Source organism: Trachinotus anak, unplaced genomic scaffold (genome assembly GCF_046630095.1).
Source record: "Trachinotus anak isolate AG129_WGS33_773 ecotype Australia unplaced genomic scaffold, CSIRO_AGI_Tana_v1 ptg000007l, whole genome shotgun sequence".
Classification (NCBI taxonomy): Eukaryota; Metazoa; Chordata; class Actinopteri; order Carangiformes; family Carangidae; genus Trachinotus; species Trachinotus anak.
Genome location: NW_027273858.1, coordinates 10,723,163 through 10,747,227, shown reverse-complemented (window position 1 = coordinate 10,747,227; position 24,065 = coordinate 10,723,163). Strand labels below are relative to the sequence as shown.

General features: G+C 40.4%; 4 protein-coding genes across 5 annotated transcripts; 2 read left to right on the top strand and 2 right to left on the bottom strand.

Moving 5' to 3' along the window:
- The first annotated feature begins 4,745 nt into the window (after positions 1-4,745).
- Positions 4,746-7,369, top strand: comtd1 (catechol-O-methyltransferase domain containing 1). Its single transcript, XM_071480445.1, has 7 exons — positions 4,746-4,902; positions 5,001-5,119; positions 5,747-5,852; positions 6,140-6,258; positions 6,734-6,788; positions 6,878-7,011; positions 7,134-7,369. The coding sequence occupies exons 1-7, from the start codon at positions 4,746-4,748 to the stop codon at positions 7,284-7,286; spliced, it is 843 nt and encodes a 280-aa protein (XP_071336546.1). The 3' UTR covers positions 7,287-7,369.
- Positions 7,370-8,434: 1,065 nt separating this feature from the next.
- LOC139622824 (neurofilament medium polypeptide) lies at positions 8,435-11,658 on the top strand. Its single transcript, XM_071480443.1, has 3 exons — positions 8,435-9,456; positions 9,562-9,686; positions 9,984-11,658. Exons 1-3 carry the CDS (start codon positions 8,566-8,568, stop codon positions 11,254-11,256), a joined length of 2,289 nt encoding a protein of 762 aa, XP_071336544.1. The 5' UTR covers positions 8,435-8,565; the 3' UTR covers positions 11,257-11,658.
- A 1,156-nt stretch (positions 11,659-12,814) lies between these two features.
- Positions 12,815-18,562, bottom strand: vdac2 (voltage-dependent anion channel 2). The gene is made up of 9 exons (XM_071480444.1): positions 18,421-18,562; positions 17,082-17,153; positions 16,916-16,965; positions 16,144-16,296; positions 15,958-16,010; positions 14,921-15,148; positions 14,223-14,373; positions 14,064-14,121; positions 12,815-13,818 (listed from the first exon to the last, which is right to left on the bottom strand). Exons 2-9 carry the CDS (start codon positions 17,146-17,148, stop codon positions 13,727-13,729), a joined length of 852 nt encoding a protein of 283 aa, XP_071336545.1. The 5' UTR covers positions 17,149-17,153; positions 18,421-18,562; the 3' UTR covers positions 12,815-13,726.
- Positions 18,563-21,022: 2,460 nt separating this feature from the next.
- On the bottom strand, positions 21,023-23,884 carry LOC139622437 (polymeric immunoglobulin receptor-like). Of its 2 annotated transcripts, none has more exons than XR_011691259.1 (8): positions 23,809-23,884; positions 23,364-23,684; positions 22,899-23,198; positions 22,596-22,665; positions 22,285-22,382; positions 22,113-22,168; positions 21,990-22,036; positions 21,023-21,847 (listed from the first exon to the last, which is right to left on the bottom strand). XR_011691259.1 is itself a non-coding variant. In XM_071479752.1 (8 exons), exons 1-7 carry the CDS (start codon positions 23,852-23,854, stop codon positions 22,019-22,021), a joined length of 885 nt encoding a protein of 294 aa, XP_071335853.1. In that variant the 5' UTR covers positions 23,855-23,884; the 3' UTR covers positions 21,027-21,847; positions 21,990-22,018. The 2 variants fall into 2 exon arrangements, 1 of the variants encoding a protein (XP_071335853.1); XM_071479752.1 differs by having other exon boundaries at positions 21,027-21,847; positions 22,137-22,168.
- Between the last annotated feature and the right edge of the window lie 181 nt (positions 23,885-24,065).

Sequence of the window (24,065 nt, the reverse complement as noted above, 5' to 3'; positions counted from 1 at the left end):
AGGTTAATAGAATAGATGCCTAAGTGATTTGAAAGTCAAACAACCACACCTGCCATTCATTTCTGTTTTTTTTTTCCTTTCCTTTTTATTATTATTATTTCTGCAGAGGCAGATCCACTGTTTTGTTCTGTACGGCTTGAATACACAAAGAGCGGATGATAATGAATTGAATGGCTTATCCTCAACATTCACACCTCAAAATACACTGTAGTTTAATATAGCAGAGATAAATCCACACTTCCATGATTGAAAAGCGGTTTTAATAAATATTTTTTGTTATATCCTCATCTACATTCTGCAGCCCTGTGAGTGGCCTACATAAACTGATACTCCTTGTGTGCACGTGTGCGTGTCGAGAAACACACTGTTTGGTTTTTCACAGCAGCACAGTGGCCCAGTTTGAGTAAAATCAGTGTCAGAGCATCTCTAATCGTGCGTTCTGGTGCAACGTGCACGTGTGCGAGCCTCTTCCGGAAGCTTTAAACACACTTGTCATGTTGGGAGACGCTGCTGTCAAACAGAGGACAAATCTGAAGATGTCAATTGAATGCTGAGAAATGTCTGTCAGTCGTCCTGACGCTGGTCTCTCCATTGTGATTAGCATCACTTAATATTCATGCGTGCTTATCTGACTGCTGAGACGCTGCCAAACTGACTGCTGTTATTAGAGTGCATCACACGCAGTCTCCCTGTGATAAACACATGGATGATGTAACAGCCAAGTGGCATTACAAGCATGTCAATATGTGCCGCCCGTGTGCTCTGTGATGGTGTCACAGGTCAATTCAACAACAGGAAAGTGATATTACTTCTCAGACAAGGGAGTGAAGGCCTGGCTCTCTTTGTGCTATGAGCTTGTGTTTGCGTGGGAAAGACTGTGGATTAGCTAAACAACACTGCCACTTGCTGGTCACATTAAGGTACTAAAAAACCCAATAAAGGGAAAATGCAGCCAGAATGAAACTTGTGTGTTGAAGGGCCTAAAAACTCGCATGTATTTTCTGTGGTCCTCTATCAGGAGTTTTTCTGGCCAGTTAATGCTCAAAAACCAAATACAGCGCATACATTTTAACAACCTTGGTTTTAAATTTACCACATACCTACATTTCTTCTCTGCATGGTTTGCAAAATTCAAAAGGCTTTTTCAGATGTGCAGTGGCTTCCCTCCCACGTGCTAAATGCATCAAAACAGGAACCTCTTGAATTATTTTGTTTCATATTAGCAGTTGTACGTGTCAGTTTTGTTTTCTTGTTTCTCCACCACATAGTTTTTTCCACCTCTGAGAGAGTGTGTGAATGTGTATCATTGTGGCACTCTGACAGTCACGGCCGGGAGGAGGAACAGTGGTGTGCTCGCTGCAGATGGCAGCACACATTTTTTCATTCCTTAAACAGACACAAAAAGCAGCTGAGGGACCAGGGCCTGTCTGTAGAATGTGCTGGGGAAGAGTAGGTACTTGGCACAAGTAGCAGAAACAATTAGCGTCACATAAGCAGAGGCCCGAAGCAGCGGGGGGAGAGAGAGAGGGAGACGATGGTGGAAAAACATGGTATCTCATTTTCACTGAGAGGACCTTAGCAGAGCTGTGCACACTCTGAGACATCCCCTTCCTTTCCTCATCACGTCTCAAACATTTTTTTTAGAGACAGTCCGTGTCACGGCTCATTTAATTGATGGGTTCTTGTCGGTGGCGTGTTTTTGTTTGGATCTGTGCATTCTTAATTAGGGAATAGACAGAGGAAGCTCTTGTCCTTGGAGAGACCTCGCATCCCACTCACATCCCCAAAATTCCTTTTTGAACATTCCTGGCTACCGTCTTCCCTGTTCCCGTTTTTGAAGTTGCAAGACGAGATGATCTGAAGTGTGGCTCATGAAAACACTCTTCCAGTCTTGCTCTACAAACACTGCTCATTAAACTTTACTTGCTCTGCAGATGAGCTCAAAGAATATGTAAGAAGTTAAAAAAGAACCACCGTTGAAGCAAGAATTGTAGTTTAAAATCTTAAAGGATAGGTTCGGATTTTTTAAAGTCTCAATACAATACATTACAATACTTCTTCATAAGAATTAACTGTAATCATTCCTCCTCTCCACACTGCCTGTGAAGTGACACCCAGTATGAATACACTGTAAGAGAGGGAAGATAAATCCCCAGTTCTGTTCCACTTGTTTGGTCTGAATTAGTCAAATCAAGTCAGCATCTATCAAGGTTACTGCGTGTTTAGGACAACATTTCCCTGTTTTTGTTGCTGTCGCTTCACCACAGCTCAGCAAGAAAACACAGTTTGTCTGTGTCAGGAAACACAAAGAAGAATTTCACAAGAACAAGACATGATGACTTAAGAGGATGAGTTGATCAGAACTGTGTGATTGACCAGATTTAGTCGCAACTTCCAGAAACAACCAAGCAACTGGGATGAGACTCTTGTTTCTGATTCTTATATTGTTAAATTCTGATTGGATACCTGTCCTGAATATATAACCAGTGAGAACAATGCAACAGTATTTCATTTGAAATAATCAGCACAATTTCCAAATTTGTTACATAATTTAATTTGGTGTATAATTCCATCATCTTTAATAAAAAGGCAATTATGAAAATACATTTCATGGCCTTTAAAACACAGCAGTGGCAAGACTGTGGAGGGAAAAAAAACTTCATTAAAACCTAATTACAATAAAATGATGGAGGAGATGAAATGAGAGACTGAGGGAAAACGGAGACTTTGGAGGACCTCAGAAACAACATTATCTTCTCTATCTCAGATAACTGTAACATCTGAACAACTGTCGATTGTCTAACTTGTTGCCAAATTGAGGAATAATGTTATTTAAATGCTACATGGTTGTAAAGCAACACTGTCCAGCTCAAAGAAGGCTGACGACCTTCTTCACCAAAACTAAGATCCTTCACAGTTGCTGACATCTCTATACTTACTTACAATAACACCATGTGATTTTTTTTTAAAACTGATTTTAATCAACTTTTAACAAATTCAGATTAGCAACTCCTTTTAAGTGGATTTTTACATAAAACTCTGAGTGCTCTTCAAATAGCTGAACTCTCAATGAAATGTGTTTGGCTAAAATAGGAGGGTGGGGCAGACCGCCAACCCTTTAGTTTGGGTGTGAGGATTATTCTGCTCCACTCTGATCATCCAGACACCTTCTGCCACATACTTCTCTCATGAATTAATGTGGTTTCTACTTTATTTAGGATGCCGTGGCTTGATATCTTGTGGTGAGGCTGGACTTGCTGTGCTGGTTGCTGATCCTCTGGAGAGCCATCATGTTAGGTGGGGTCTGCTATGGGGTGTGTTGTCAAGATTGGTGCATTGCAATAAAGTCTGTCAGTGATGTCAGGGGTCAGAGCGCTTTGGCAGGAGGTTTTTTCTTTCACAATTTCACTTTTACTCTGAGGGAATAGAGGGCTGGAGATGTGAAAGTGAACTCAAATGCAACTACAAACTGTATGAGCCAAAAAATTAGAAGGGAGGGGACATTATCAGCCCTAACCTTTGATCATTTGTCACAGATTGAATATACTCCAGTCACCATCAGCACCACTCAGCTCACAGTACTTCATGTCTGAAAGCTTGTCTCTGTAGTTCACTCCCTCCACAGATGTTGTAGTTCTACATTAGGGTCTAAAGTTGTGAGCGCAGTCCTGACTAAATGAAACACCACTCAACTTATTTCACTCACTCCTTCGTCACTGTTGCTGGCAGAAAAAGTATCCACACTGACCTCTTGACCTCTCTCTCCCTCCCTCTCTCTCTCTTTCTCTCTCTTTCTCTCTAGCTATGTTTTTAGTTTCTATATCAAACATAACTGGTTTGCGAGCACCGCTCTCAAAGACCTCCTGTGTTTGGCAGTAAAACTCTGGGAATTTGAATGTACAGTAGACAACTGGTACTCATTTTTGTTAACTAATTTCTTTTGAAAAAAACAAAACAAAAAAACCTCTTTCACTGTTCCACCACTGGGAGGCAGCATTGTGAGATAGTAAGTTACTGAAAAATAATGGTACTGTTCCATATCCTCAGCATGTTAGGTTAAGTGTTAACTTGGAACTAATTGTGGATGCTTTCTAAAGCTTTTAGCTACAGCTTATAAGAAGGCTCCAATTCTGGCATTTTTGTCTCTAGTTACTGTTTACAGTTGATTATATTTTTTACTGAGCACATTTAAAACAAACTGCATCTCCACATGCTCGTCATTTGCCAAATGTGATGTAATTAACAACACAGTGAGCACAGCGTTGTCTTGAAAAACACATGGACATTTGAAAATAATTCACATTTCACACATGAATGGCAGTGATATACAGCACTAGGTAACAGTGTAGGAGGATGATGAGAACAAACATAAAACAGTTCAAAGTGTGCTTGCTTGGATTGCAAAATAACTGACTGTCTGCAGTAGATTTAGGGTTTCAGCAAATAAAGACTTCAGCCTCACCTAACAAAAACTGTATCAGTGTTGGTGCCTTTTAAAAAAGAGGGACTTTTGTCATGGGACTCTCCAAGTTACTGTTTAAAAAAGTAAAATATTGAGGCTAACTTTCTTGTTTGCTATAGAAAAAAAATATTTGTCCATCATTTTCAATCATTTTATCCCAAATGTCTTCAGCCATGTTTTTCCAAAATGAGTAACCCTCACAAAAATACCCCAACCTTTGTAATATAACTGAAAAATCAATAAGTTGGACCTCCCTCTCAAAGGTTAAGCAAAACAAACACGGATGGTAGGCTACTGTACAAAAGGACGGACACAGAGCAAATCAGCATATTTCAATGAAAGCAGTTCAACCTTTCCTTTCACAAAGTCCAGAGCCCAGGACATAATGGCTGCAGATATTAAAATGCTGGTTTGTGTTGGAGTGGCTGTTGTACTGACAGGTATGAGAAGACTGAGGAAGGATGTGTAATCTGGTTGGTGGCAGAGATCTGTGGGATTGGTGGTAACGGTAGTTGTTCTTCTGTTTCTTGTTGGTCAGGCGTGGGACAGTCTGCCTTCATTGGGAAGAGCCACAGCAAGGGAAAGGATGATCCAGTGCTACAGTATGTGGTTAACAATTCACTGAGGGAGCACCCGATCCTCACCAAACTCAGACTGGTAAGTTAGTCAGAGTGTCATTTGGAGATGAAGATGATTATTGTTTGATTATTGTTAATTTGTTCCTTTTCTTAGTAATACATCCCAGTGTTGTTTACAAGTGCATTTGTGTTATGCTGCTCAGCCTCTTGTTCCTCTTGTTCCCTAACAAATTGAATTCAGGATTCTTTTGATCACCTATGCCTTCGCATGGATGCGCACGTTCCTACATTAATCTACATACTGAAGCCACCAGCAGATTATATAGGTCAGAGGAAGGCTGGTTGGTCATCCTGTGCTCCAGCCCAAAAACTAAAGATGACTGTGCTTTTGAAGTTGTTGTATCTAAAACTTGGATTTCATTGCCACTGGATTTAACATCTGTGGCACAGTGTGCGACTGTTTTTGCTTTTGTGTGACATTTTAATTTCATTGACTTTACTTTCACTACAATAAACTTGCAAAGAATTACCACTGGTTTAGGATCTGAGCAGTACCAATGTTGACCACTAGAGGGCTGCACAGTCTGAGAGAAGACAACAAAGTCTAACAAGGTGTCAACTCCAGTACAAAGGAATATGTTGTTTAGTCAAATGCTCACACAGTATTATGGTATAGATATTAAATGATTTTACATTTTCATTTCAGAGAACCCTTGAGGACCCATGGAGTGCCATGATGGTTGCCAGTGAACAAGCCCAGTTTATGGCAAATCTCATTAAACTGATCAATGGAACTAAAGCCATTGAAATTGGTGAGATTACATTAGGCCTACAAACACACTGAAATAACCCTAAATAACATCTGAATACCAAGTGTCCCATGGGTGGGACTGTTAACTGAACCATTTTAAGTAACCGACTTGAATAGAATTTTTAGATCTGTAAATGACCAGTAAGAAGGTATTTGGTTGATTTTGAGATTCAATTCCATATAAAGCTTTTCTTTGTCACAACAGGAGAATCTTATCAATTAATCATCTTGAAAGGACTAAAACTATAAGTCTAAGGTGATTCAACTAACACTGTATTTATTCTGCAGGGATGTACACAGGGTACAATGCACTGAGCATGGCTTTGGCCATGCCAGAAAACGGACGAGTGGTGGCTTGCGAAATAGAAGACACCTACGTGAACATTGCCAAACCATTTTTTAAAGAGGTGTGAAAATGTCTTTCTAAACAGCATCACTTAAACTGAGCCATCCATAAAATGTCATCTACACAAGATCAAAGCAAATAGTGTCAAAGTTAGGATTTGTTAATAAAATGTTTAATCTTAACTCCTAGAACTAGAAAAGGGTTACATTACACAGGTGCATGATGCCCAATTCCTGGCACTAGTGCAACATTTGGATGTGGCATTTTGCAAGTTTAGTGAGACTGATCGTTGCCTCTGTCAGAGCAAAATTGTGCAGCAGACAGCAGACTGTACATCCACCTTCTGTCAGTGTGTCTTCACAAACTGCTGCAGGCTGGAGAGGAAAAAGGTGTCTACTCAGGAAACGGTGTCAAATAAAGATGCAAAGCCAAGCAGCAAAATCTATTCCTGTTTAAGCCTTCCCTTTAAAAAACAATTAAGGGGAGAAAAAAAGTTGCACAACTAATTAAATTGTATGATTTAACCTCTTCTATAGGCTGGAGTTGAAAATAAGATAGATGTACGGCATGAAATTGCCATGAAGACACTGAGTAAGTGCTTTTATGAATCTCAGTCATGATTTCTGATGAAAATGGACTCGGTCATCTTGGCATTTTAATGTTGATCTCTGCTTCATCAGATGCCCTGATAGCAGCTGGGGAAGCTGGAACGTATGACTTTGTGTTTATCGATGCTGATAAATCCAACTATGACGGATACTATGAAAAATCCCTTGAGCTCATACGAAAAGGGGGCATCATTGCGATTGACAACGTAAGTACAGCTTACACAAGCATGTCACGCTTTACGCTGTGGTATTGAGAGGTGTTGAGAGGAGCGCAGCATGTCGTCACTGTGAACAGAATGAAGCAGCTCTGTTGTTACTGTATTTGAAGGTGCTGTGGAGCGGAAGGGTGGTGAATCCTGCTCCCGATGATATCACCTCCCAGACTCTGGATGCTCTCAATAAGAAGCTCCACAAGGACCAGAGGATTGACCTGAGCATGCTCACTGTGGGTGATGGACTGACCGTTGCCATTAAACGCTAAAATCACTAGTTTAAAAAGCGTTTTTGTTCAGAGTGCATTTGTTTTGATATTGAATACAAACATAAAACATAATGTGCAGGGTACATTGCCTTCTGTACTTATTGGCCCATCCAGCAGGGGAGTAAATATTACAACTTCCTCTATATCACTCTCAAAAGTGCTAAATAAGAAAAGAAAAATATGCAAGTGGACTAAAGAGAAACTAAAGACTAAACCTTTTAAAGAAGCTATAGTTAAGCTCTTTTAGTGTTTACTAATGCACAATATTTGTTATAACTCCTCCTGTCAAGACATATTTTCTTAGCTTTGCTTTTACTCATACTATAAGCATATTTTGATGCAGATACTTTTGAACTTTTACTTAAATGAAATTTCGCAGGACTTTAACTTGTCACAGAGTATTTTTACACAGTGGCACTGTTGTTAGCCAAGTAGTGAGTGAGTGTTTCTGCGACCACTGGTAAAAATGAAAATATTTCCCTCCAAAATGCAGTGGAGTGGAAGTAAAACAACATGTAAATGTAAATATACAAGTGCAATATTTTAGTACATGCATTTAGTTGTATACAACCACTGAAAACTCAACAACCGATAAATATGTTATAATAAGAGAGTCAGTGAATCCCACACTGCTGGAAGAAGCACAGTCCCTTCTTCTGGATCTGATCCCTGCACAGTAAAGATATAGAAGGTGCGAGTTGAAATCCGCCTGACTAGTTTGTGAGAATCTCAAAGGAATTTTAAATCAAAAGCAACTGGACTTGGTTATTTGTCTAGGAAGACGTTTCACCTCTCATCCAAGAGGCTTCATCAGTTCTTTCTCGCACCTGACCAGGTTGGGACTGGTCCAACTCAGAGACAAATAACCAAGTCCAGGACAAATGAGAATATTCACAGGCCTAGCTAGTGAGAAAAGTCTAAAGGACTGAGACGTGGCGTTTTTAAATGACGTCATCATTTAAAAGCTGTGGAGCAGGTTGATCGTGAATACTAATAATAATGATAATAAAAATAACAATAATAATGTTGACAGTGATGATGACGATGATGGTGATGATGATGATGATGACGATGAATTGTTCGGAGACTGACATCTACAGTCGGTTGATCCACGTCACTGCTCACTGCGACAAAATAGTGAAGCCCTCATCGTTTAACTCATCAGCTGATGCTTCACCTTTCAGCACCGCGGACAGCTCCGTTCCGCAGACCGAGCGGATGGCGGCGGTTATAAAAGCGCGCATGGAGGGTCTCTGCACCGCAGACTCACACCGACAGCATGAGTCGCAGTATGCCGCGCACAGTCACTCAGTATGAGCGTTTACAAGACAAGCCGAGACCAACGTCCACGGCCATGAATTTGACCGTGCAGTCATCTGGGAAGTTTGACGAGAGAGAACTGATGCGTGGCTTGAACGATCGGCTTGCGGGGTTCATAGAGAAGGTGCACCAGCTGGAGCACCAGAATCACCTGCTGGAGAGAGAAATCCAGGAGATCAGAGGGAAAGCGAAGCCCGCATCTTGCCTGGAGGAGGAGTATGGACCAGAGCTCAGGAAACTGAGACAGATGGTTCAGGATATTAGTAATCAGAAGCATCAGATTGAAATCGAGCATCAGAATTTAGAGGAAGAACTATCCAGCCTGAGGAGACAGTATGATCAGGAGGCGCGCAGCAGATCGGATGCCGAGAGCAGCATTATGGTCCTGAGGAAGGACATCAGTGACGCCTATCAGGCGAAACTACAGCTGGACAAAAAAGCGCAGTCTCTCGTGGATGAAATCCACTTCCTCAAGAGAAACCATGAGGCCGAGGTGTCAGAGATGTCTGACCAAATCCAGGATCTGCAGGTGACCGTCACGGCGCATGACTTTGGCCACCCCGGCGTCACTGCGGCACTCCGGGACATCAGGGCACAGTTGGAAGGTCATGCTGTGACCGACGTCCAGCAGGTAGGAGAAACTTTCCGATCTCAGTTTGCAAGATTAACAGAGGCAGCTGAGTCCAAGAGAGAGGCTTTAAAAGCGACCCAGCAAGAGGTTCAGGAGTACAGGAGGCGCCTGCAGGCCAGAAACATCGAACTGGACTGCGCTAAAGGCGCCAGGGAAGCGCTGGAGAAGCAGCTGCATGATGTCGAAGATCGCCACAAGGAGGAAATCATCCACTATCAGGTAAGACTGTTTTTTGTAAGAAAACGGCTTAAAAAAAGCCTTGTTGGACGTTCAAGAGCAGATGCTATCCAATACTAACACGCGTTCTCCCCTCTCTTGCCTCAGAACACAATCAAAGAGCTTGAAAATGAGCTCATAAATTGCAAATTTGACATGTCTGGTTACTTGCGGGAGTATCAGGACCTTTTAAATGTGAAGATGGCTTTGGATGTGGAGATACTGTCTTACAGGTAAGGTGCGCTGAATCTAGATGGGTTTAAGGTAAAGTGACAGCTCTCGGGAGACATTTTTGGGGCGCAAAGATTGTTGAAAATCTTAGTTTTCCATAGCTTTCCTTATCAGCCACACTTTTCACTTTCTGTTTTCATGATCTGTCACGAATGCTGCATTAAAAAAAGTACATGTCTGCTGCTAACTATCATAGTGTTTAACTATGGAATTCATTGAAGTCATAAACAGGCATTAAGATAAATGTCAGTACTGTTCTCTGGTCAGTGCAGATAAAATCTGTGTCTCCTATCTTGCAGGAAACTTCTCTGTGGTGAAGAAGCTCGGCTTTCCACAGTGTCAGACACCCACATGTCTTTGCCCTACATCTACCACCAGTCACCTGTTTACACCCTCCCCTGCCTGAGCCGGCCAGGCGGCCCACACAGAAGAGCAGAACCCCAATACAAGTTTGTCGAGGAGATCATAACGGAGACCACCAGGGAAATTGAGATGTCAGAATTTGAGGAGACTGGATCGGAGGAGACAGAAGTAGGAAAAGACGAGCAGGAGTGTACCAAAAGGGATAGACGGGGCAGTGAGGAGGAGAAAGACAATAAAGACAGTGGAGAGGAGGAAAATGAGCAGATGTCTGACAGTCAGCAGAATCAAGTAGCATCAGGAGGAGATTCGGTGAATGGAGGTGATGATGGGGATGGAGGGAGTCCTAGTGAGGCGGATGATGGTGAAAAAGGTGAAAAAAGAAAAGAGTCTGAAGAGACTGAAGCAGTTGATGCTAAAGGAGAGAGTGCCATAGATAAAAATACTCAAAGCAAAGTTTTACTAAGTGAGAGCCTTGATGAGGGGGAAAATGAGCAGCAGGAAAAAGCAGCTGAAAACACAAAAGAAGAGGAAGAAGATGCAGTTCAGAAAGATCTCTCTCCAAAAGCAGATGCTTTAAAACCAGAGGTCAATGTGGGGGGTGACAAAGAAGATGCTCAGAAAGGTAGTTTTATCTCAGTTCAAATGAATAGGCCAGTTGAGGAGCCCTCGGCCAAAGTGTCTAAAGAATCAGACAAAACCCAAGAGTTGAGCAGTGCTCTTCAAGTGCAAGATAAGAAAACCACAGGTTTTACAACAGAGACAAAGGACACTCTTTCTGTAGAGACCGAAGAGCGTTCAGAAAAGGGTCAAGCAACCCCAATACTCAAGAGTGAGGAAAGGGAAAACACTGATGCAGACCTAAAGGAAATCAATAAATCTGAAGCTGCAGAGGGTGAGGACAAAGTAGCAAAAAGCATTGAAGACGTTCAACATGATAGCAATAAAAGCCAAGATGAAGAATCTTCATCTAATGTGAAAAGTCTCCTCGAAGTAGAGGATCAGAAGACAAACAGTGGAGATGAAACTGAAACAGACCAAGCTATGTTGCCAAGTGAAAAGGCAACTACTGGTGCAGAAATCAAAGAGTTACATCAGAAGGTAGCAGAAAGCAGCCAGGCTCAGAAACCAGAGCTGACCGTAGGCTCAGAGAAAGCAAACCATCCTCTAGGTAAACCTGAGAAGGGACAGAGTAGTCAGTCAGAGAAATAAATGAAAAATCAAACAGAGGGGATATCTGAGGCTGCGGAGGATACAAGTATAAAGGACATTTCCAGCTTAAATTTAATAAGCCAGTGGTTGATATGCAAATACCAGGTATAGTGAAGCTGAAAATGGAGAATGGCTTTATTGATGCAGATACAAATTCAGAGCATTTACTGAGCCAAGCAAAGAGAAGAGATCTCCTGTTGCTGTCATTTCTCTTCAGAGGGAGCATGATTCTTCTGTTTGCAACAGATTTGCCTTTGACCTCAATTCAGCTTTGGGTGTATTAAAATCTTTGGGACTCAGCACACAAATATAATAATGAATGTAAATGACGCAAGGTGAATTCTGAACATGCATTTGTCTTTATCTGCTTTGGTATGTGCTGACAAATAAATGCAATATGAATCCAAATGATGTTGTGAATGAACTCTTGCAATGTCTTTGCAAAGGGTAACTCCGCTGAAATGCTGTTCACTAAACTAAACTAAAGTTAGTTCTCTCTTTAAGTCCATACCCTGGTGACACTGTATCCAAACAACCTCTGTCAATACTGTAATTCACCATCGGATCATTGAATGAATCACAATGATGATTATTTTACACATGGACCAAGGGCAGCGCCAATCCACACACACAGAATTTACAAGTTTAGCAGCACATCAAATGTTTTGTGACAACGTTCAGCAGGCTGCTGCAGCAGGAGTCAGGATACAGAATTTCTTTGTTCACTATGTGGGCAAAAGAATCAGCTGAAAGGTTTATTGTCATTCAGTTGCATGAATCTAGAAAAGAGGGTGATGTGGATAGACTGATATTACAGACTAGGCTCATTTACTTCCTATCTCTTTGTATTGTCTTTTGGTCTCTTCACTCCCAGTGAAATATGGTTTGCTCATGGCAGTTTGTCTCTTGATTTTCTTGTCGACCGTCTTGTTTTGCTTCTGAAACATTCTCTCACCAATGTACATAAGCGACTACTCCAAAAACATCCTCCTTCCCAAAATATCACTTAAAAAACCCCTAGCACTCAAAGCAGGACCTTAACTTTAAGGCAGCCACATTTAAAGGCGGTGAAAATGTGAACCTTAATGCTCTTCATTGAAATTTAACAGAGCTCGAGATGATTTGCAAGGAAGAAACTGCTTAAATTCAGAAGTGCACAATGCATAGACTTAAAGGCAGGAACTTGTCAGTGGAACAAAAAACTGGATAATCTAAATGTACAATATGACGAGGTTGCAAGCTTTTTTGCTTTGTTTTCTTTTTGATGTAAGGTGAGTAGATCCCAAAACAAACTTTTAAACTGCACCAGAAAAAAATGAAAATTCACAAGGCAAACTTCTGAAGCTGGTCTGGGGTCTTAAACTTGGTTTTCACTGTGTTTAAAAAAAAAAAAAAAAAAAAAAAAAAAGCTACTTAAACATGTCAGATAAGCTGGTAAAAGTAACTAATGACGACTGACTATTCAGTTCCATTTAACTAGTAATCACACCCCTCTCTGATTCAGGCGTCTTAGTTCTTTTTACTGACACTTCAATATCACATATTAAAAATCCATCTGTGGAGTTCAAAGACTTTATTGAAAATGTATACATACACATAAGGACCTCCAAGACTTCCTGTGGGCTCCGTCTCTGCCCAGTACAGGGAAGCACTTTCCAAGAGTGCATGCGTGCAACTAAGTTACACCTCTTTTGGACAATGATAGTTTGGCATTATTGTGAACATTAATTATGTGACCCCCAGATGTCTGTTAGTACAGAATAAACAAAAACTAATTTTGCTTGGTCAGCCAAGTGTACAGGTTTCCCTCATTAAACGTACGGACCCAACTTTAACCAACCCAAAAACTGCCTTGTTTAAGGGAAGGTCACGTGTGCAGCTATAACAGAACATCACAAACCCTGATGACCGACACAAAACAAAACATCACAGAGCTTTAGTTTGTCCTTGTGTGCATGAAATGAAAAGGAAGGGTGCAGCAGTATTTAAATAACAGCAGAAAAAGCCTAGTGTATTTAACAAGGTTTGCAAATGATGACAAAGGAATATCAGATGGTCATGATTGTAAAATCAGAGAGAAGGTATGACATCGCTCGCCACACAAAACCGTTACCTGATGTTCTTACACAAAACGGAGTGTCTGGGATTATCACAATAAAGTCACACAGAGTAGATGACAGGCAAAGGGATTGTATTGGATTTCATTATTATGGCAGTGCTGGACAGGAACAATGACATGATTTATAAATAGTACGCCACCAACTGTCTCTTGAGTAGATGCAGCTATGAAGTAAAAAGCAACAAAGGTAAAATGACAGAAGCACCAACTTGAAGTAGTACAAGTTAGAGTTTGTTGTCGTAGCCTTTGAATCAATCTCTCCCAAGATATTCCCTTGCTGGTTTGAGTTGGACATACATTTAAGGCCAGATTCTTCTGATATTCCCTAGTCTCTTGCAATATGAGGAAAGTTTAGGCTTCCAGTTCCAAGCCCAGACCCAGCTTGTGGCCTCCTGCATTGATGTTCTTTCCATCGACCAGGCTAGACAGGGTGAGTTTCACACCTGCACAGGCAAGAGGAACCAACATTAGCAAATTACATGTGCAAACACAGCATTTCTTTTCTTCAATTAGTGGGTATAATTGAGAATGACAGTTGGTTGAAAACATAGGCTGTTACTCCTTTAGGACTGCAGTCACTGCAAGGACTGCAGTGACTGGAGTGTAGAAGTGTGATGCAGTATTTGTGCTAAAAATAGAGGTAATTACATTCTTCAGCTGTCCATGAACCTGTAGGAAACCAACTTACCTGGTCTAAGAGTCTGGGTGTACCCAATACCAACAAGGCTATTGTTGTTCACTTTAGCCTAAGGGGAAAAAAACAAAACAAAACATAAGTCAGCTGGTGACAATTAACTATCTCATTGTTGTTTTACTTCATCCACCCCACTGTGAAAGCCTGACTTACACTGATGGAGGCATCCTTGTCCAGCTGGTATTTGGCTGCAATACCGAAGCGTGTGCTGTTGCTGCCAGCGGTCCAGGCCAGGTTGACTGCCGTCTCCAGCTTGTCGCTCACCTTCTGGTAGATGGAGCCTCCAAACTCAGCTCCATCATTACTTTAAAGATCATAAGCAAAGAAAATGTTTCTATTGTTGGGAATTTGTCGATTGCTGCAAGGGTCTAGTTATTCTAAATGCATTGTATATTAGCAGTGATAGCATAAAACTGTCCTGAATAAACTCTCCACATTTTACTGTTAAAACTGCAGCTTTGTATGAAAGGTGATGACTTTATTCATCCATACACCATTCAAGCGGATTAAGTGTTTCATCAATTTGGAAAACAATGTTGATTAAAAGAGAAAATAATAATAAAAAAAAAAATCAGTGCCTTTGCTTATTTGTGCCATCCTTCAGGTTGTTAAAGCTCCTCAGATTGTTAGTTGTTGGGTTTTGTGTCATCCAACAACCTACAGATAGCTATGTTGGTTTGTTTTGTGTTACATCTTTTGAATGTTTCCAACACATCACATGTATAGCTGTTTATACATAAATGGAAAAAAGACTAGCTCAAGTTTCATCTTTATGTGGCCTGTAACTGAAGGCTTCATCCTGTGAGTGATGAGTCTAGTAGAAATTCAAACTGAAAATTTTTTTTACTTACACATTGGTATGCAGCTGGAAGTCTCCTGTCTTGTAGCCAATGGCAAAGTTGTTCTGGGTCATCTTGGATTTGGCAGTGTCAAAGCTCATCTGGTAACCAGCGAGCCAGCCCTCATAGCCAACGACAGCAGCTCCATGGATGGTGGGGCCAGCAAAGTCGAAGTCTACATCACAGCCCAAGTTAACGTACTCGCGCTTGTAGGCGGTTTTAACTTTGCCACTCTTCTTGCTGTTGATAAGAAACATGGCTCTGGTCAATCTCAAACCAAAATCCCAATCAAGTAAGAATAGTAATTAAAGAAACAGAGGGCTGTAAGAGGTTCAGGGTCCCTGCAGTATACCATAAGATTCATTTATGACTGCAAAGCCTTTACATTCACATTCACACAAAGTAGCAAGAAGGATAAAAAAAAAATAAAAAAAATTCTCAAAAGGGTACATCTCTGAATATTAGAAAAATAATCAGCCACTTCAACCATTATCACTCTAACGTCTGATTAACCCTTCCTCTTGTTTTTTTTTTTTTTTTTTTTACCAGCACTTGGCTTGCTGCTGGTGTTTATTTCCCTGTCTGAGAATGACACTGTAGCCATGAACATGCTGTCTCAATGCAGCCACACAAGTCCACCCTCATCAACTTTCCTACACTCAATATGAAAGAGGACATGCACCCTCTGGGCCATGTGCCATAGTTCTTATGTGTTTCCTCATAGGCACACTGGTACAACTTTTTTTTTTTTTTAATTTCTTTATTCCTCCCTGAGAACAACAAACTGCAATGCATAATCAAAGCAAACAAATGTGCAAAACTCAACAGCCAATCGCAGTACTGTGTTACAACAGACTAACTGCATACTGGGGCTGGAGTCACATGGCCAGCAACTACACTTGTCAGAAGCATGTGCAGCACAGATCAGGTTTCCAGAATTACTCGTCTGGTGAGGCAATAAGCAGAGCAGATGACATTTGTTTCAGTGTTCAAGTAAAATACACATGAAACTAACTTTTATTACTAGATTATCATCACTGTGATCTTACCCAGTGTTTGGTGAAAAGGTTGTGTCAAAAGTCAGCTTCAGTCCCTTGGCAATCTGTGAGAAACAGAGAACATGGTCCATTTGACATGCAAAGCATTGAGTGTTGTCCTGTCATGTGCAATGCATAGACGCTTTGGCACCTGTTGTTAAATAACAGGTGCAGAAAATGTATGACTCTTTTCCTAACCTGATCTTCAACGGTGATTTCGGTTCCCAAGGTGTTGTCAGTGTTCCACTTCTCAGTGAAAGTCAGACCGTATTCTGACCTCTTGTATTTAGTTTCCAGGGTACCTGCAACTTTGCTGGTATCAGTGTTGGAGGAACCAGATGTTTTGAATTCCTGCAAGAGACAATTTTAGAGATGACCATCACTACAAAACTCTTAAAGACAAGTGACTCTGGATTAATTTCTATCAATGAAAAGAAACACATTCAGTGCTCTCTCATAACATCTGGCAGTCAGTCGAACCTTGGCTGGGCTACTACTATTTCTTGTTTGTCCTGAAAGCTTTAAAAAAAAAAAAAAAAAAAAAAAAAAAAAAAAAATCACTGATCTGAAGTTTAAAAAAAAAAAACTGGAATCCATGGAGATGAAGCAACTTGGTCAGTGACAGAAAATAGATTAGCAGTTTGATCAGGTGATTCATGAAGCCACAGTCAAAGCTTTCAGCTTCTCAAATGTTCTCTTTGGTATCACTGTATATTGATTGCCATTGGGCTTAGAACTGTTGGACAGAAAAATCTAACAATTTATGCTTGGGTTTCAGGAACTAGTAAAGGGTATTTATCACTATTTATCCCTGACACATTTCTTGTGAATGGACTTCATTATTCTGGGTGTAAGCTTGCTACCTTTATGGCTGACAATGCCCATTAAGTCTTTTCAAAGCAGAGCCAGGAAATGTCATAAACCTAACTTGCTGTAAACTATGAAGTAACTTCTCGTTATCTATCCTTACCACTCCACTGGCTGACTTCGTCTTGACATCAAGCTTCACCAGGCCAAATCCTGAAGAGAAGAATTGTAAAGTTCATACATTTCAGAGTTTGTCTACAATATCAACTAGACTTGGCAGCACAAAAAAACTTTATCACATGACTTCTTGATAATGTTTGAAACCATACCATAGCCTTTGTTGAAGATGTCTTTGGCAGACTTTCCCAGGTCAGCATATGAGGGAGGCACGGCCATTGTATCTGTAGACAGAAGCAAATAAAATGCTCAACTCATTCTTCTCACCTTAAGTACATTTCCACCTATCTGTGTCCAATTGTAAAGAAACCCACGCCTAATTCTGTGGGCTAAGAATATATGTATGATTTTACCAGAATTCAATGATCAATTTAACAGTTCACTTCAACTGTGACTACATACATAACACTGATTTAAAAGCACAAAACGCTGGGTCTGCCAGCGAAACTGCTCAGTGACAAGCTACTGGTCAAGTGTCTTAGTCATGCCCTCATGTATTGTGTTGTATTGTGAGGTTAGAGTATACAAAAGCCATGAACATATTGTGAGAATTATGAGTAGACAAACAATATTAATTTGTTTTCAGGCCAAATACTTCTTAGATCTTTGCAGAGTATATGCTAATATAGACCATGTATATATTCCATATCTGTTGAGAGGAAAGCTACAGCAAGCCTTGCACTGGTGAGTTTGACATTTATAACCAATGTGTCACTACTGTCCTGCTGATAATCTGAAAACCCTTTCTAGCAGCACACCCTGATCTGTGTCTTCTGTGCTGATCAACTCACACTGTACAAAACTGTGGGAAACACTGTCACACCCCTTCATCTGACAGAGGATATAGTTTCATTTTTCCAAGTTGAAGGTCCAAGTACCGATGTCTACACATGCCAAAGTGACAATCATAATATCGATTTCACTTTTCATTTAGCACCCTTGGCACAGTCACAGCGTTACAGGTAATCACAGACAGAAGTATCCGACAGCCAATGGACAAGGTTACTGAGTAAAACAGGAGCCATTTTGCCGCACTGGTGTGTGTTCAGTTCAGGCCTGGTTCTTATTAAAACTACTCCTTAACGTGAATTGGCAAGCAAAGCTAGGCGTGGCAGGGCACATACCGGTGCCAATTAGCGGGATGTGTTAATCAACCGGTTCACTCGCATTACCAGCTCACTCTTGCTAACTAGGCCTTAAGCAGGTTAACGAAAAGCTCACCAGTATAAAAGTTTTAAGTTGTTCACATTTTCTCAGAGTAGCTTCATAAAACACACGCCTATTTCTCAGCTGCATATGAACGTGTTATATAACACATAAGTTGCCCTGTTTTAACCTGACATGTGTCAGACGCAGCATGCCGACGGGAGCTACCTTAGCTAACTCTGCTAGCTTGCAGAGAGCCGGTGTGTGTAAAGTACGCCGTAACACCGATTCTTGCTTGTTACTGAGTTTATTACCAGTGTCAGACTGAATAAAGGGCCCGCTTACCGGGAGGAGACGGGGCTTGCGGTAAACTGAAGCGACTTTCAGAGAGATGTTCCTCACACCACACGGCCGAGGCAGGCGTCACCGGTTGGAGGGCGAGCTGAAGGAGACTGCACTGCAACGAAAGCCAGACCTATCACACCCCCGGCGCAGGACCCGGGGCGGCCACAAATGTGCCTGAGTAGAAATGTTTTTACGTCATGGCATGGGTGAGTGCGTCACGGTGCTGGTTGTAAGGATACCCGCCAACCGGGGTAGGTTGGGAGGGGAGAGAAAACAAATAGTTGTGTGCATAATTGTAACAGTGTAGATAATATTTTAAAGGACAAAATAATTTAAGAGTTGAATAATCTGCAAATAATATCCATCCATTCTTCCACTTAAAAGCAAGTATATTCCAGGCTTCCACACAGGGTCGCGACGGGGCTGGAGCATGGATGTATTATAAGGTCTTATATATTATAAGGTCTTATAATACATCCATGCATATACCCTGATAACAAATTGACTCTGCACCGGAGCCGTCCGGGAGGTATCATGATCCACAAAACAAGTCCGGATCGGAGTCCACTTTCACGGTTGGACGGCTCCTGAACGGATGAGGATTACAGATCCAGACCAGATCTGGCCCAGACCATACCCGTATCCACCCGAAGCAGTTCATCCGGCCCGGATCCGTTCATGAAATGACTCCTTCAGTCCAGAGCCCTTATTCAAAATGGCTTATCTGCCTAAAACTAGCTGATAAAATACCGAAAATCTAGCTGACCAAAATCTAGATTGCTCCATAAAAGCCTGAATACTTAACCAGTATGCCTTAATTAATATTAATAAAACATTATTCCTGCAGTTCTCCAGTCAAATGCTGTAAAGCAGATGAAGTAGGAAAAATGGGTTTGTATTTGTTGTAACTACACTACAGCTCTGTTATGGCTGTAAGATTTATCAGATAAAATTTCAGATAAAACAGTTACACCTAGGAACATAAATGCATAGTTTCCTTTAGGTATTTTGCAGTTTTATCTACAGGTGAATTCTATTCTGGAAGCATCATGTGTAAATTGTAGGCCACAAAGAAACCTTGTTTTGGTAAAGTTCATCTTATACACATTTACTGTATTACAACACACTCGATTACTGCAACTAACATGTCACACCTGCAGTAATGTTTTCTAGTTATTAATTGGCAATTGGTCTTGAGAAATGTTAAGGGTAATGCAAAAGAATAACAAAATATCTCCTCATTTATGTCTTATGTTCTGGTTCAAACTGCATGCCAATAATAGGAACAAGGAATTCAGTTGAGACTTGAAATAATGCAATTCCAGTAATATCCAACCCTGAATATCTCTTGGATTCAGTGTGGCATTATGTCTATTACCTGTCGTATATGGATTATGTAATTAGCAATCATTAACATTTTAAAACGTGGAATGATATAAAAGTTCAATTTGAATCTCATAGCCATTTGAGGTATTGCCCACCAGAGCAAGCAATGGTGTCTGATCAACACCTCCCCCCTCAACAGGTAGGTCTGTAGATCTGGCTTGCAGAAGGAGTTTGCTCTTCTGCTGGTCTCCTACGTTCCATCTGCAGACAGTGAGGTGGAGGAGTGGGTGGAGGAGGGACAACTGTGCTGCTACTTGGCACATGGCAAGGTGGGGGTGGGATAGTAGGAGATGGTGGTTATGATGAGGGTTGTGCTGGACACCTAGCTCTTTTTTTTAGATGACCTTGATGACTGTCATCATCGGAGGGCCCAAAGAAATTACTGAAATGAAATGAGAAGAAAGTGGGTTGGAAAAATAACCATACTCATTTTTCAACATAATGGGATATTGATTTGCAGATTCCCTTATCGGTAATACCATAAATATTTCCACTGAATAAAGAACTCAAGTTGTAAACTAGTGTAATTTTTCAAGATCGCCATGATGATCCTGTGGGGGGTATGTTCAGAATATTTTCCACTCAGAGTTTTGCCTTTGATAGCACATTAACATGATCTGGAGAAACTCAAACATAACAAAGAAACTGTCTCCGTAAAATTACACTAGTATACCGCATGATTTAATAACTCTGACATCATATATGTTCCAGTCAGGTGCAGGCTCCTCTGCATTTTTCACTGCCCTGTCCACTCTTTCATCACTTCTGGACTTTGGCCAGTAGCTGACACTGTCGCTGCACCAGTTGTACGGCACCACTGCTACTGTTTTGTTGATCGGGAACTCGACTAAGTGAAACATTCTTAATAGTGAAAGACGGAAAGAAACAACCAGCACCATTAATGACAGAAATTTAACTGTTTCAAGAAGTTCTGAAAAAATTAGGTGATTAGTCAAATATTATCTATAGCCCACATTATTAATCCAGGGCTTCCCCCAGTGTAGTGTAGTAACTGAACAACAATTTGTGCAGTCATCCCATATTTGTTGAAGTCATTTATCTACACCTACACGGGGCCCTCTGTCTTAAGGTGGAGCTGGACACAGGCACGGCCTTTCTATTCATTTTATCTAAAAGAAATATTTCAGAAACACAAAACACAGATTGCAACCACTGATAAAGCACATGAACAGGTGAGCAGGCAATAAGCCAACATAACATTTTCACTTCTGATAATATTTTGTCATGGTTTATTATGTATTATTACAAGCACAAGCACATTTTTAAAAAATGCTATCACATACTGTTTTGCAACGACTGAAAATTGAAGCCCACTCACTAATTCCTCTGCACTGTCGGTCTTTGCGTTTTCGTTTACAAGACATAATTTCCCTACTGCATCAAATATCAACTACTCCGCCTTTCTTTGTGAATATGACTATACCAAATGCATATATTGTAAGACACAGCTAGGAATATCCAATACTTTAAAATATGCAAACATGAGTCAAGGTCCTGGACAGGGTTTGTGCTTCTAACAATGAAGGTTCTGATTCAGAACTAAAAATGGATCCACTTTAAACACAGATATGATATGAATCTTTTTTTGTACTAAGAGACTCTGACTACTAAAATTGACATGAGGCAATCAGTTGGTGATTTTACTAGTAAAGACGAAGTCTAGTTCTGTGGGAGCTACAGAAACAGGGTCGTACAGCACTGTTACAGAAAACCATATTTAGTACAGATGAGCCCTTATCATTGCTTTAGTTTATTGTAATATTTTTCAACTAATCAGATGTGGATATAAAAGCATGGTGAAGTTGAAAAAAAACAAACAAAAAAAACATTTTAACAAAACATTAAATGACTCAATTAAAGAACAACATTTCGACTTGGTGAGAACAACAACAAAATGACTGGCAGAAAATACTGAGCTGCTTTATGGGAAAAGTGTCTGGGCTCAAATTGCGTAAAAAAATACACTTTGTTGCTTAAATTACAAAACTTCATGTTCTTTGCACATCACTCTGAGTGTAACCTGTGGATAGAAAAAAACGAAACAGATATGAAGGTTTCTGCTTTTTATTAATTTAGAATTTGTTTAATTTGGTGAGCAGTGTGGATGCTAACAGAATTAAAAACATTTGAATATGTGTGTTTAAGTGTACATTTAGAGTTACCTAATACTGTATTTCTCAGTATTACTGTGTCACGAGTCCTCGTCAGCCTGTGTTGAAGGAGGAAAGCAAATGTCATTTACAGTGGAGCACAATTATTTTAGAGTAGACAGGTGTTTCTATTACCATTAATCAATTAGCATATCTTACTACGGCTGTGCTTGATTCGGCTTTGGTTCGCTCTAAACATGAAATAGTGAAAGAACAAAAAACAAAAACACATTGGTCATTCATTTCAGACAAATGTGTAAGAATGTCTGACATGAATTTGATATATTAAAGTTCAGCACAGACTTACTGTATCGTTGAAACATAAACCGGACGAACACGGCCACAATTGCGATGAAGGTCAATAAGCTCAGGCGGATGATAAAACTCTTCAGGTGAATGGAAAGACTACAGCATAAATTTAAAGGACACAATGCAAATGAATTAAGACAAACAAATTGCCATTGTTAAAAACAGTCCTACAGTGTTGTCCAGGGTCTGTTCATCTTGTCTATACTATAATAGTTTTAGAAAATATCAACACATATCATCTAATGTCATCAAAAAAGATGCCTTAACTTTGTTTTTTAATCATGAAATGTTAATGCAAAGGCTTCTGACCTGTGCTGTTGAACTGTGGTAGGATCTTTGCTTGCAAACACACTTAGACACTGTGTTGTCCTGTGAGTGTCTATAATTCAAAAGAACACATTGACTTCCAGAGGAATATCAATAATACAATAATGAACTCAAACATCAATTTGATAATACATTAGCGTTAGATGAAGAGGTTGTTTAACTTAAGTATTTGTCAATTCTTATTGCCACACAATGACAGAATCAAATGAAAACATGTACAAATGGCTCTGACAAATTAACTAATATTGATCACTGAGTACTTTTTAGTTTATTTTGAGTACTTACTAGTGTTAGGTTCCCCAGTAACAGTGACATGCACTGGCATCTGTAAGTCTCCTTTATGACACAAATACCAGCCACTGCTCTCTGTTGTCAGTCCACTCATAGTCACGGTGAAAACATTGGGGTCCCTCGCACTGATGGTCACACTTGTTCCATCTATTGATCCTGAAGACCCGTTGACACAGCTCCTGCCCAACCTGCACCACCCCGTTTCTCCAGAGATTCTACTGTAACAACTGATGTTTATACTGCCTCCATTAAATCCTGTGATCTCCTGACGATCCACATAGAGGCTGGGCGTGCCTTAGGGGAAAAACAAATTCAAGACAAGATTGTGGAAATCATGATAACAATTAGTCTATATAGTAAACAACAGGACGCTCCTCAGCTTTTAAAATAGTGTATTATATTGCAAAAATTTCACAGATGATTTGAAATGTGCTTTAAAGGGGCTTTAAGGGCTCTTACCTCTGGTGACTGACAGGTGAAAATACACCCCAGTATCTGGCCCTCCATTAGTCTCCACAACACACCAGTAATGATCGTCTTCATCTGTCAGATCTTTTATAGTCACAGTGAAGATTCTTTGGTTTTTGTCGTCACAGATTAAAAACCTTCCTGAACTATCTCGTTGGTTTGTTTTAACTGCATATGAGCAGGAGCGCCAATGATATCCTTTACACAGGTATTTCGTATTGTTCATGTACCGTGATCCATAGAGACATGGGATAGTGATTGAACCTCCTGCTTTCACTGACACTTTATTGACTGTGGTTATGCTGTGAATTCCTGCAACAAGAACAAATAATTTTATTGGATAAATTGGAGGCTATCACTTGTATAGGTGTTATTATTAGCATCAACTTCTGACATAAGATATGTGCACAATAATAAAATGATTCCTGTTACTGACCTGTGAGTCCAGTGAGGATGAGGAGAAAGCTGAGATGAACAGCCATGGCAGTGAGTAGTCTGAGGGTATAGACTGAGTCTCTACTTCCTACTAAACTTCTCTACTAAATATACAGTTGCAGCTTCTAAATTCCCTCCTTTTAAGGAAGTTATATGTATTTGGTTTGATGATAACGCATATAATCATAATTATGCTTTGAGCACGTAAGCAATGTACACAGTGATTAAATTAATTAACTGTGAGAGTTCCAAAATGTT